Source organism: Colobus angolensis, unplaced genomic scaffold (genome assembly GCF_000951035.1).
Source record: "Colobus angolensis palliatus isolate OR3802 unplaced genomic scaffold, Cang.pa_1.0 Scaffold29, whole genome shotgun sequence".
In the NCBI taxonomy this organism is placed as follows: domain Eukaryota; kingdom Metazoa; phylum Chordata; class Mammalia; order Primates; family Cercopithecidae; genus Colobus; species Colobus angolensis.
Window position 1 is genome coordinate 7,081,457 of NW_012116154.1, and position 14,249 is coordinate 7,095,705.

Below are 14,249 nucleotides of genomic sequence, written 5' to 3' on the forward strand. Positions count from 1 at the left end.
TGAAAATATTATTGTACCTTTTTGGCAGCATGTAAAAAAATCTTGACTAATAAAATATTCCTTTATGGGACTATGTTTGAAAATTGGAACCGCCTGTTTCAATATATAACTGAACAGATACCTAAATCCCTGGTTAATTTCAAGAAGGAAATCTTCCATTTAAATTTGAGAACCATTAAAACATTTAATTTTGTAATATAACTTAATTAATTCCTAGGTGTTCAATAACTGAAACTAATTGCTACTGATGTTTTCAAGCCAACGACCTAATGGTTTTTGCATTAATGAGTCAGTTAAACTAGTTCAATGTCCCATTTATATCAAACTGCTTCAGAGAGCTAAAGGGCTTTAGGTTTTCCCAAAACTCAAAGCTTATGCTAGACATTAATAGTGATTATCAATAGAAAGAGGGGTTTAGATAAGTTTTAATTTTTTCTTTCACTTTAGTGTTCTATTTACAGATGTTTTGTTTGTTTTTAATGATGTATATCTAGGGTTTATGTAATGAGGCTTCTGTTAACTAATTTTAAAGCAGGTTTTCTTCCTAAGTAGAAGAAATAGGCCTTTAATTTTTTCACTGAAAACTTATTTTCTCTGCACTGCCTCATTTTACTAGTAACAAAATATGGAATTTTCCCTTTTCCAAGTTATGATTTTATAAAGGAAAATTTGTGGCAGTAAATGGCTGAAGTGTTATTCTATTTTTAATTTATTTCGAGCTTAGACAAGTTTTTTAAAAGTGAATTACTACCACAGACATCAAGTCTTTCAGCCCAATTTATTTTATATTGTTTACTGTAGGCTCCATGGTATCTATGTAACTTGAATTGGTTGCCTCAGTTGACCAAAAATAAAATTCTAAGCCCCCCAAGATCTGAACAAGCCCCTCCTCTCAGCCAAGGGCATTCCAAAGTTATCCTGAAAAACTAGTTCAGGCCATGATGGGAAGGGGAGGTTAGACATGCCTCATAATACCCTCCTCTCTTTTGGAATTCAGGAAAAGCTGACCAGCATAAACATCAACAGACCTTAGGTCTGATAAGAAATATTTACAATCTATTCTCCCTAAAGCCTGCTACCTAGAGGCTTCATATGCATTATAAAACTTTGGTCTCCATAACTCCTTCTCATAACCCAGACATTTCCTTCCTGTTGATTCCAGGTCTTTAGATAATAACTGTTTCAATCAATGCCAATCAATAATCTTTAAATCTACCTATGACCTGGAAGCCCCCACTTTGAGTTGTCCTACCTTTCCAGATTGAGCCAATGTACATCTTACATGTATTGGTTGATGTATTAAAACTCCTTAAAATGCATGAAAGCAAGCTCTACCCCAACCACCTTGGGCATATGTCATCAGGATCTTCTGAGGCTGTGTTATGGGCCTGTCCCCAACCTTGGCAAAATAATCTTTCTAAATTGATTGAGAACTGTCTCAGATATTTTTGGGTTCATACTTGAAATCATGGAAAACAAGTTTAATTTTATGTAGATAGCAATTAATAAGTAATTACATATATCAGATCTTTTCTTCACACTCAGCTTTTAAAATGTGAACAAGTCAAACTCAATTGCAAATGCTAGTGAGGCCAAACTGAAGACAGTCATGATTGCAAAACATAATCACTCAACTAGAGAGGAGTGCTCACACCCAGGAATGCTTTCTATTGTCTGATCTGTGCTTCTCCCTTTGTCTCATCTGATTTCTCAATAGCACATTATTAAATAGACTGACTTCAAATAATATCATTTGGAAACTGCTAGGAAAATGTTAACAGAAACAGTCTTAAAAACTCACCATGTGCCTTTTCCTAGGGGTAAAGGAAGAGTGATCAGGCTTTTACTCAGCTGCTACATCAAACCACTGCTGTGGTTCAGTGAACACCTTATTTTCCCACTTGAATTTGAGCTCTTCTGAAAGATCGCTCCTGCCAATCTTGCGGAGATGTCGAGCCAGGAGGCGAAGTTTGTCGGTGAAAGTCGGAAGCGATTTTTTCCAGAAGCAAAGAAACTCGTGAATCTGTTCTGTGAGATCATCAGGGTTCTTGAGTTTGATGAGCTGAATGGTGCTATGGTGCAGAGGGAGAGTTGAGGAAAGAGACTCAGCGTTTTCTTCTGAGAGCTCCTCAGCCAGCCAATGGAGCAAGTTATCCCAAAGGGCTTCTGTCAGGCACAGGAGGAACAGTCAGAGTTAGGACTCGGAGGATGCATGGGTCTAACCCTCCACACCTGTTTATAGGAAGTCTCCCTGCTCTTTGGTTTGGCCTTGGAGTGTGGTGCATAGATATGAGACTACCTAGAGCAACAGTCAAAAGCCTCTGAATCCCTGGCATTCTGGGATCATCTCCTGAGGGCACTAACTCTTGCAGAGAGTTTTAAATGCTTATGAAATTTTAATGTACCTGAGAACCAAGAGGGTGTGTTAAAATGATTTTTACACTCTGCTCTACATCATCTAATTGAGAAAAACTAGGGTAGGAGCAAACTTGACATTTTTAACAAGCTCCCAAAAGATGCTGGTGCTGAGGTCCCCAACCATGCTTTGAGTAGCACTGTTTATTTGTTTTTTGTTGCTGTTGTTGAGATGGAGTCTTGCTCTATCTCCAGGCTAGAGTGCAGTGGTGCGATCTTAGCTCACTGCAACCTCCGCCTCCTGAGTTCAAGTGATTCTTGTGCCTCAGACATTCAAGTAGCTGGGATTACAGGCACGTGCCACCACACACAGCCATTTTTTTTTTTTTTTTCTGTATTTTTAGTAGAGACGGGGTTTCACATGTTGGCCAGGATGGTCTCAATCTTCTAACCTCGTGATCCACCCACCTTGGCCTCCCAAAGTGCTGGGATTACAGGTGTGAGCCACCATGCCCGGCCTAGTAGCACTGTTTTTGAAGGGTCATTTTAGGTTCAAAACCTATTTCTCCTTATTAGTGCTAATCTGATGCATAAATTATACCAGCAGCTAGCCAATCCTCACACACATCCCTAACTATACACACAATCACACACACACACACACAAACACACACACGACACCATCTACCACCCAAAAACAATTCTGTGGAAGATCCCTTACACCAACACTTTCCACTGGGCCATCCTCTATTGACTCCTGTTCACCTGTTGTTATGGTTGTTACTGATATGTAACTTAGATCCGTAACTCTGAATGAAACCTTTTTCTCCGCTATCTGTCTCCTTTCACATTCCAGCCCTCCCCTGCATCATAGCCACTTTCTCCCACTCTCATGCTCCACCCCTGCACCGGTTTCCCTGGTCTGGTGTTAAGCAAGCATTCTATCTGCCTTCCATTCATTACTCGACTATTCCTTCCTCCTACACACTCCTGTAAATTGCACTCTGATTTTACAATATAAAGCCACCTTTCTGTGAAAACAAGGAAAAGGGGCCAGCACTTCCTTCTTCTCCATCATCACTTTCAACCCAGTGCTCTGCTACCTCCATGCAATGCATTTAATTTGAAGTCCATGCTATCTGGGCAGGTTTTTCTCGTCCCATCCACGTCATCAGCAACACTCTGTAGGCAACTTCATCGGCAGCCCTGCGGATCATCATTCACACCTCTGACCCCAGATTATGTGGTTCCTTAATTTTGTCAACTCCAATGACATGTCTCGTGATGCCAAACTAGAAACTGACTTTCAAGGCCAATCTTCATGTTTCATGCTCAGTCAGAATCATTCTACCTCCATGGTTTCAGCCTCTTAATATTATTGTTGACCTCTACCTCCTAAACTTATTCCATGGCCTCTATTCTTTTGCTTCTGCTCAATATGCTCTTTGCTGCCATCAGTACTATAGTGATCCCTTGGTGTCCCCCAGTCATTCAGTCACCTCTGCAGAGTCTCACATATCTCTGTACCTGCACTGCTCCTAGTGATCAACTATGCACATCAACGATAGTCTTGCATCCACTTTAAAATATGTCGTCTTTTTTAGCTTTCATTTTTCTCAGTTTGTCAATCTGAATCTTGAGTTATTCAGATTGCATTCACTTACCTGGGCTGCCTGATGTTAGGAAAATATGTTGAATGCGATCAACAAACTGTAAGCTATGTAATACCATTTGAGCCCTTAGTCACTTGAAAATCCATTAAGAATAATTTTTCTAAACTCAATATAAATTTGTTTGTAACAATGACATAAATCTTTTCTCCTATCCTTTAGCCCCAGTCTCAATCTCATTCTGTTTCTCTCAGCCCATGTCTGCTTCTACTTCACCCAAAGTCATTTGACTTGATTTCTCCTAACTTTGTTTTCATTTCAAAATTACTTTCTTACAAAATCTCACCCCTCTGTGTTTGCTGGATTCCATCCCTCACACTATTATTCATCAAGTATTTTCCCTTCACGCCTGTCCCTTAATCTCCCCTTCACCAAGGCTCCTTCCTTGCTTCCTACAAACACTCTCAGGCCTCCTCTTCCCTTGTTTCTGCTACTGTGTCAAGCTATTGTGCTATTTCTCTCCTCCTCTTTATCACATATTCTTTTAATGTCTAATGTAAACTCGAGGCCTCAAGTTCCTCACTATTGACTCACTACTTAAACGTCTGCTTAGGGGTTCTATGCCCTTCTTCAAAACTCTATTGACGCTTTCCTTTCCAGTCTTCTGAGAGGCCTCCTAATTATTATGCATTGCACTGATTCCTGGCCTGCATCTTCTCTGACTTCCATGGAGCATTTTACTCGTCTGCTTGGAGTCCCTGGCCTCCCCTGCTTCTCCTCTTTCCTCTCTTGCCCTTTGTCAGCCGTATTTTCCCCCTGCTAACTCTCTTCCTCCTATATTCTTTTCCCTCTGCTAACTCTTTTCCTCCTAATACTGCTGCATTACTGCATCCTATCTCAGACCTCTTCTATTTCTGTCCTCTCCCCTCAACGAATGAATGCATCAACTCTTACTGATGTTACCCTATGGGAAATATCCTAGATCTACCCAATCTTTATCTTTTGACATTGTTTACCTAAATCCTGGTATAGCACTCCAATATTCATCTCCTAATTATCTGTCAGTGGATACTACAGCCAATACAAATGTCATACTTCTAAAATTAAAATAATCAATGATGGCCTTTCCTTTTCACTACTTGATCTTCCTTCACTCTATTCACTTTCTTAGTTAATGTGACCACTCAGCTGAGCAAGCTGAAACATGTGATGTTATTCACATTTTTCAAAGCCTATTTCTTATCCCCTGCACCCAAGTCCTGATGTTCCTAACTCTGAGCATCTCGAATATTTGCTCTACTTTCCTGCCTTGCTGGCTCAATCTTAACCGTGTTCTACCTAGCTTCTTCCTTGCTTGTTGCAGGAACCAGGATTCTTACTTGTATCCCTGCTGTCAGTTTTGGTTCACCTGAAAGTCTAATCTGATCTTGCCAGTCCCCTGTTAACGAATTTCTTGTAGGGTCTTCCTATTGTCTAAACATCTTTACTAGGCATTTAAAACTTTTCATGTTTTCTCCCACTCAAAATGTCTAAGCTCATCTACCATCACCCTTCCTACAGCAGTTCTGATGGCATTGGTCATGTGGGAGGACTCGTGTGAGGACAAATATCTCCTAACCTGTGTAAGAAACTAGAACTTCCTAGTACCCATAAGAAGGATCCTTGTACCTTTCTACTCTCCAGTGACTGTTGATGATGGCAGTGATTTTGCTTTTATCTGGACATCAAATTCTTCAAAGGTTAACAGCATTATCAAACTTGCAAAGCTTTCATCTATTGCTGTTGTTGTTTTCTATATCATCTGCTCTCTTTTTAGATACAGTTTATTTACCCCTGAAAGGGTTTATAATATGGTGTTTATTATATCCTATTCCTAATGGAGTTTAGTAAGACCTGAACATTTTCTGTACCAATCTGTAAGGGTAACCCCTGACTGAAAGGCTATCATTCATAGTGGGCCTGATGCACTAGTAAGAAAATCCTCACTGACGTTTTTTCAAGAGCAATAAATTATCACATTAGCAGCTACTGACATCACAAAGTAAAATGTTTCAAGAGCTAAAATAGAATAAAAGTTTCCAATTGCACCCTGAAATCTGTAGCATTATTATGTAATTGAATTATGCATAATGACAACCAAATATTAAATGTTTTTTGTGGTTTCATGTCAACATATACCTCAATTTCAAATAGATTGACTTCAAATGTTGATTTGAATTGACCATACTTCAAGATTTACACCTTAGGAGTCAACATTTCAGCTCAAAGTATAGTCATCTATTTAGTAAACTAAGCAACTGCTAGTCATATGAATAAAATAAAACTCAGTAACATTTATATTTCTTGCAGATTTCAACTCAGCTTTAATTACATGAATATTTAAGAACGATAGCTTGGTTTATTTGTGTATAACTTTGCAGGAAATAAGTATTTATTAGACCAATAAAGTTAATGATTGTTTAATTGGAAAGTCACTTTCTCCATTCCTTTTTATGAAATGATTCACATATATATAACATATAAGAGGTGTGGGGAAGCACCATAATGATGACAAAGCAAATATTCCTCACCTACAGGATCCTTAGAAACTCTTTGGATACTCTGTGGACGGTTGATTAATTTCTTATGCTATTGGGGGAAAGGAACACAAAGTAAACAGAAGAACTAATTAATTTGTGAATAAGTTACAACAGAAATTCATCCAAACCTCATCTCTATTTGGAAGAAGTACTGAATTGCATACCTCACAAAATTAAATACTGTATTTGTGCATGCATACTCAGCACTTGTTTTCCTAAGTAAAGCAAAGTATACTAACCCAAATATTTCAGCACATTTAAATTTAAGAATACACATTTAAATATTATTAAAGCACTCAGATTAACTCTAAATGAACATTTTCCAACCAAAATTTAAAACTGTTAAACCAGCTAGCATACAGCAAGCTACCAGCATGCTATAAAGATGCTATTTTGTATTTTGTAAAATCCCCTGTGGGGCAGGTGCTTTGCCTCAACACTCAGCACAGAACCTGGCACCTAACAGGTTAAAAGCAATCAAATCAGTGAGCAGATATTATTTGAAAATCAACATTTTATCAAGAAGTAAGTATATTTATTTTGCCAGCTTTCTACAGAGTCTGCAGAACAGTTTTTTCTCGGGTAATATGAGATAGTGGAGATAGCATATGAGATAAAATAAAATTATCTGGGTTCAGATACCTAGCCAGTGGTTGAGAGCATTGCACTTTGGAGAATTTATTTAAGTGCTCAACCTCAGCCCTGAAATGCCTTTATGGATGCCCACATCACAAAGCCTTGCACACAAATATTCACAGCATCTTTATTTGAATTAGCCAAAAACTTGAAACAACTAAAATGTTCTTTAGTAGATACATAGTTGAACAAACTATAGAATATCCACACTACAGGATACTAAAGTAATAAAACAAAACAAAACACTGATACATAGGACAATTGGCAAGGACCTCAGGGCATGATGCTAAGAGAAATATTCTAGTCTCAAAAGGTTATGTATTCTGATTATATCACATTGTTGAAATTACAAGATTATAAAGATGTAGAACAGATTAGTGATTGCCAAGGGTTACTGATGGAGGGGGAAGGGGTGAGGGAGCACAAAAGAGATCTTTGTGGTAATGGAATAGTTCTATATCTTGAATGTGGTAGTTACATAAATCTATACCTGATAAAATGCCAGAGAACTATACATACACATTGTATCAATGTCAACTTCCTGGTTTTGATATCTTGCCATAGTTATCTAAAATGCAACCACTGAGGAAATCTGGGTAAAGAATACACTGAACTTCTCTGTACTATATTTTGCAACTTCTTGTGAATCTATAATTACTGTATGTCAAAACGTTTTTTAAAGCTTATTTCACAGCAATGATACGAGGATGATGTAAGTGTTACATGTTAATGAGTAGCATACTGCTTCCCACTGAGCCCCCTAATACAAGTTAGTTGAATCTGAATATCACATTTTATAGGCATTCTTGTCACAAATATTACATAAACATGGAAGCATATAAAACTTCCATTAAGAAGTTTTAATGGGAAAAAAATTAAGAAACATAGCATGAGTTGAAGCATGTTATTATACTATAGCACTGCAAAATAGCGCATATAATTTTCAAGGCATCAGCTATATGTTTGAACCCTTCAAAATATTGAGAGAGAAATACCAGTTTAAATAATGCAGCAGATTGTATCATTCCCATCAAAGGGCCCATGGCCTTGGACAAGAGATACATATTGAGACTTTTCTTTGTATCAGCAGTTTTTCCCCCTCCATAACTCTTTGTTCACAGATGTTTCATCGCATTTTGATGCACACAGAATGCTTCCAGTGTTTAAATTTTTTTCAGGTACATGAAAATGCAATTCAAGTACTTCATCTGATGCACAACCATAGAAGCAGTGAATTGGGGTAGCTCAGGCTCTTTTTAGACTTCCAGGCACTGTGTTGGTAGCCCATGTGGTCCCTCCATAAAGGATTTTCATAAAGGATTTTCAGTGTTGCCTTCTCTTCCCTTCCCTTTCATTTTCCTCCTCTCCGTGCCCCCAAGTCTTTTTTGCACGATTTTGGTCTGTGCACTCTTTTTGCTTGCACACTACCTTTTGAACCTCCTTGGTGCTCAGGCTCAGCTACAAGCAGAACAGTCAGCCAACATTTGGCCTCCTGCAGTCTCCCCTCTCACAGGTTCCCAGCATCCCTACGTGGCTCGCTGGATGCCTTCCTTGGCAGAAACAGTTCTCATTCCCGTGCCCCACCCCAACTCCCTCCGCCTCACTTTCCTCTCTTGCCTCCTTGCAGTCAAAAGATGCTTTTAAAGGCACGTCTCTGCTTCTTACTTGGTTTTTATTTGCAGGTTCTATTCCACAGTTTTCCAAGTCTAACGCTGTAACTGAGTATCCCAACCTCCAATCTCAAAATTCATTTTTAAACTTTTTTTTTTCCTTTCTTGATTTTAGCCTTGAAATATACTTTGAAACTGTTTGTTTCTCCCTTTGCCACCAGGCACTTCTGTGAACCATGCTTGCTTATCTAATTATATGCTTGCTTAGAAATTCCAGGGGCCAATCTTGAAACAAACCAGGCAGAGAGACCAAGCTGTGAAATCCTCCCTCTTAGCGAGAGTTACAAACAGCCCACCACTACCAGGCTGAAGTCAGGATCACAAAAACTGGACCTCCATATGGGCGATTATGCAAGATAGCCCTTACAACAAGACACACAGACCTGCACCTTCCTGCACGACTCCTGCATGCTTTCCACACCTTTTCCTTCTTAAACTCCTTCACTCCGCCCAAAATGTTGAAATAGTCATTTGAAGGCATTAACTTGGCCTTTCCCCCACATGCTAGCATTTAGTTAGCAAAACTGCTTTCCCTTCAAAACAGTAACAATAACAACAACCACAACAACAACAATGACAAAAGGTGCCGTTTGATTACATTTTCTCAGATTCTATTTGTGAAGGTAATATTTCTTATTCCTCTTAAGTAATCTGTTTTATGTTAGTGTTGCATATTTTAATTTGCCACCTACGATATCTTAAATGCCACTTGCAACATGTCAGTGCGCTGGAGAAATGCTGGACAAATTTAAACGTGACTCTCCAGCTCTCTGTAAACTGTTTCCTTGCTGCACAATCCACATTTAAATGGGTATAGTGGGGCTTATGTGGCAGTTTTCCCTGAATTATAAGCCTCTTGAGGGCATCAGTATAAAAATATAAGCAATTCAGATATGTACAGATGTGTCACATTTTATGCTGTTAAGCACGATGCAAGGCTTATCTATTTAGAAGTCATTTTAAAAATTGAAATCAAAGACAGGCACCTTCACCAGAAAGAGGTATGAGTGTCTTGAGCTTTATAGCCACTATCATTACTGTATCAGTATCATTACTGACTACTCTTTCCATGCTCCTTAATTATAGCCCTGTATTGAATTCTTAAAGCAAAGTAAACCATTTTTTACTTGAACTCATATGTGTGAAACTTTGATCTTTTGTGTGCAACTCAACAAACTGGAGTTGGTTACATCCACTCAGTTACCCAGTGTTATCTCCCAAGGAACCTCCACGAGTTGACCGTCCTTGGGGCTTTTCAGTGCTCCAAGATGCAGCCATTATCAGTCTTCCCTTTACTCAATAGACTTAATGTTTTTGAAGGCCAGAAAAGTCTATCTCATTCCTGTATATGTCAGACATCATCATAGATAAGGTGTTGTACACACAAAGCGGTAAAAAATATTTTATTGGCTGGGTGCAGTATCATGCTTATCATTCCAGCACCTTGGGAGGCTGCGGCAGGAGTGCAGCTTTAGCCCAGGAGTTTGAGTCCAGCCTGGGCAACATAGCAAGACCTCATCTCTACAAAAAAAATACCAAAAAAAAGCCAGGCATAGTGACTCACTCCTGTGGTCTCAGCTACTTGGGAGGCTGAGGTAGGAGGATCACCTGAGCCTGGGAGGCAGAGGTTGCATTGAGCTGAAATCATGCCACTGCACTCCAGCCTTTGTGACAGAGTGAGACTCCCCCACTCAAAAAGCTTAAAAAAAAATTGTGTTCACGTGATGATACCGTCTCTCTATTTAAATGATACGCCCCTTCAAATTCTGCCATATTTTCAAAGAACTGGTCAAATTCGACCTCTTTTATCAATTAGTTTCTTATTTGGGAATTTATACACTATGCTCTCACACAATTTAGCTAATAACTTAATATATTGTTGTTAATGCCATTCATATGTGTTGCTTGCCCTCCCGAATTAGACACTCAGTGATTTATTGTGTCCTCTTCTGTATCTTCTTTTATATCAGTACTTACATTTGCCACATATTAAGCACATCATACCTTTAATAAATACATAATAGCCAGAGGGGCCCTCCATGGACAGTCACAAGGATGGTTATCCTCATACATGTAAGGTCAGCAGTTTCAGCTGTTCACACAATCTGCACAGCAAGGTTTTTATGTATCCATGAAGATTTCTTCTACTATTTCCTACAGAACACATTTCAGATCTCCGCTGCTTTTAGAAAAACACATGCCTTACAGCCTGTCTACCACTGTCTCACAAGGTGTTTAGTTTTCTTTTCGCTGAGAAAATTAAGCAGTGGGCTGGGCATGGTGGCTCATGCCTGTAATCCTAGCACTTTGGGAGATCGAGGTGGGTGGATCACCTGAGGTCAAGAGTTCGAGACCAGCCTGGCCAACATGGTGAAACCCTGTCTCTACTAAAAATGCAAAAATTAGCCAGGTGTGGTGGTTCACGCCTGTAGTCCCAGCTACTCAGGAGGCTGAGGCAAGAGAATCGCTTGATCCCAGGAGGCCAAGATTGCAGTAAGCTGAGATTATGCCACTGCACTCCAGCCTGGGTGACAGAGTGAGACTTTGTCAAAAAAATAAAAAAATAAAAAAAAAAAAGAAACAATAGTAGGCAGTGGTTCTCAAACCTGGGTGTTCCTGCCAATGAACCTTGAGAAACGGGCAAAAAAGGGAAGCTCACACTTTGATTCAACTGGTCTCAGATAAGGCCAAATTTGGAATAAGCAACTGGGTGATTCTGATGCTGAGGCTGAGTGACTGCACATAGAAAAAGCCAATCAAGTATCAAACCATACATGAATTATCAACTAGCAACCCTATAAATGTATCCCAATGAATGCATGGAAGAATGAAAGAAATATCTTTATCCAAAAAGTGATGAAAATGTCTAATGTCACATCAGGACAAAAGTAAACCAGATTGCTTCACCTTACCTAACTCTATAGGGATATAGTCATAAAAACATTAATTTCTATTAAGTAATTTCATAAATTACCTTACAGGAGTCACACAGATGACGTAGCTCTGGGGCCCATCTCCTCATGCAGAAATTCCAGCTTCTGGAAAATTTTTCTCAAGTATTTCTGGCAGTTCCATTGGCTTTACTCTCTTGGTATCCACAGTGTTCCACTAGGTGCCCCCACTGATCAGCTGGACCATGTAGCCCTCCACACTCCTTCTGTGGGCACAGCAGCTTCTCCCCATGCATCTATCATCATGTAGCATGCCATGATGGTTTCTTTTTTTTTTTTTTTTTTTTTTTTTGAGACGGAGTCTCGCTCTGTCGCCCAGGGTGGAGTGCAGTGACCAGATGTCAGCTCACTGCAAGCTCCGCCTCCCGAGTTCACGCCATTCTCCTGCCTCAGCCTCCCGAGTAGCTGGGACTACAGGCGCCCGCCACCTCGCCCGGCTAGTTTTTTTTATTTTTTTAGTAGAGACGGGGTTTCACTTTGTTAGCCAGGATGGTCTCGATCTCCTGACCTCGTGATCCGCCCGTCTCGGCCTCCCAAAGTGCTGGGATTACAGGCTTGAGCCACCGCGCCCGGCCGATGATGGTTTCTACCTGTCCTTCAGTTTTGCTTTCATGGTGCCACATAGCTCCAGCTGACATCTGTGGTTTCCACAGGTTTGCACAGCTGCTGTCCTGCTGCTGCTCTGCTAGGTCCCACCAGCAGTGATACCGCTGCACCTGCTCTATACTGAGCTCTTGGTCCCTCTTGTTTCTCTCCCAAGGAAAGAAATTCTCGTTAGTGGCCAACCTAAGCTCTCTCTCCAGGTATACGAGCTGTGTGGCAAAACATGATAGGATGAAGAAAGTGACTTCCTACCCCTCATGCCATATGACATTAAAGTAATACTCACTGTGCCCTGATATGCCACAGAACTAAATAAAATAGGCTTTCTGTTTTTTTAATTAAAACTTTTTTCCATCAGACATAATCATACATCTAAGGAGTGGAAATGGAAGATAGATTTTACCAATAGCTGCAGTGCTCAACCCTAAACACTTACTGACCTCTGCTGACTAGAGCTTTCAGTGTATAATTTATATTTATATATTTCACATATATTTAACATATATTATACATAATTATGGTATATAATAATGTATATTATATTTACATTATATATTACATACTTAACATGCAATATTTAATACATTCATATGTATTTAATACATTTATATGCTAAATTTTTAAAATATGTTCACGCATTTTCAGGTAAAACCATCCTAACTTCCCTGCATACAGAATTCTGTCAAGTCATATCTCATATACCCAGTTATTTCTGAAACTCAGGTTCATTTCTTACCCAGAAACACCTCAGCTTTCATGCAAATAACTTTCTAGGCTGTTTATTTCTCTGCACACTCATAAGGCATGTCTGGAACTCTCCGAATTGAGCCTGAGCTCAAATCTGAGTTGTATAAAAATTGCTTTCTCCTTGGTTACCTCATTTGCCTTTCACTAAAAAAAAAAAGAAAAAAAAATGTGTGGAAGGTGGAGAGCTCTTACTGTTTCCCTCTGTGATACATGCAACATTAAGGATCCAGAGTGATCAGGTTTCCTGGTTGAGAGCTAACCACACTAGTCTCTGACAGTTCTTGGGACTGGAAAGAAGCTCAATACTTCAGCCTTGGCAGGGACTCACCCTCATTGTAATGTGCTTTCAGGGAGCTTTGGGGTGGTACTGGCACTGACTAAGCTGATGTCACTGTAGAAACATGTGCATGAAAACAAGAGTGAAAGACAATGCAGTGGAAAGACAATTGCCATTGTGGACCAGCTTTAGGGCTGATTTGTTTGGTGATAATCACGTCATCATTGTGCCTTCCCAGCCGCAAAGAATGAACACAGGTCATTATAGGGAGCAAAGCAAAGATAATGGGGCTCCTCACAATACCCAGTAAAACCTAAGGTGAAAGTTAGAAAGAGGACAGTCAGGAAAATCATAAACCCTTCCCACCATTTTAAACATATTTTGAAGGCTAAGTAGAAAAAGCAAAATATTACCTTTGAATACTAGAGCAATATTTTTATTATTTTATTTTATTTTATTTTATTTTATTTCATTTTTTGAGATAGAGTCTCACTCTTGCAGCCAAGGCTGGAGTGCAAATGACACGATTTCGGCTCACTGCAACCTCTGCCTCCTGGGTTCAAGTGATTCTCCTGCCTCAGCCTTGAACTCCTGACCTTAGGTGATCAGCCCACCTTGGCCTCCCAAAGTGCTTGGGTTACAGGCATGAGCCACCGTGCCTGGTCAGAATGCCCTATTTTTAACTGTCCCTTGTGCAGTCACTAATTTCAAGGGCAACCGAAACAATACTATTGCCATTTGGCATAAGAAGTTGTAAAGTTTGTCCTCTGTAATTTCTGCTGCTTCCCAGTTCTTGCAGACTCTAGTGCAGAGCAAATTTT

The 14,249-nt window shown here is 39.6% G+C and overlaps 1 protein-coding gene across 2 annotated transcripts in view; it reads right to left on the minus strand.

Annotated features, from left to right (window-relative positions):
- Nucleotides 1-875: 875 nt before the first annotated feature.
- DTHD1 (death domain containing 1) overlaps nucleotides 876-14,249 on the minus strand; it is a 72,579-nt gene continuing 59,205 nt past the window's right edge. For both annotated transcript variants that reach the window (XM_011949139.1, XM_011949138.1), the window contains exons 8-9: nucleotides 6,536-6,593; nucleotides 876-2,166 (exon numbers count right to left, since the gene is read on the minus strand). In XM_011949139.1, the coding sequence (XP_011804529.1) occupies nucleotides 1,844-2,166; nucleotides 6,536-6,593 (381 nt within the window). In that variant the 3' untranslated portion in view covers nucleotides 876-1,843. The remainder of the gene's footprint in view (nucleotides 2,167-6,535; nucleotides 6,594-14,249) is intronic.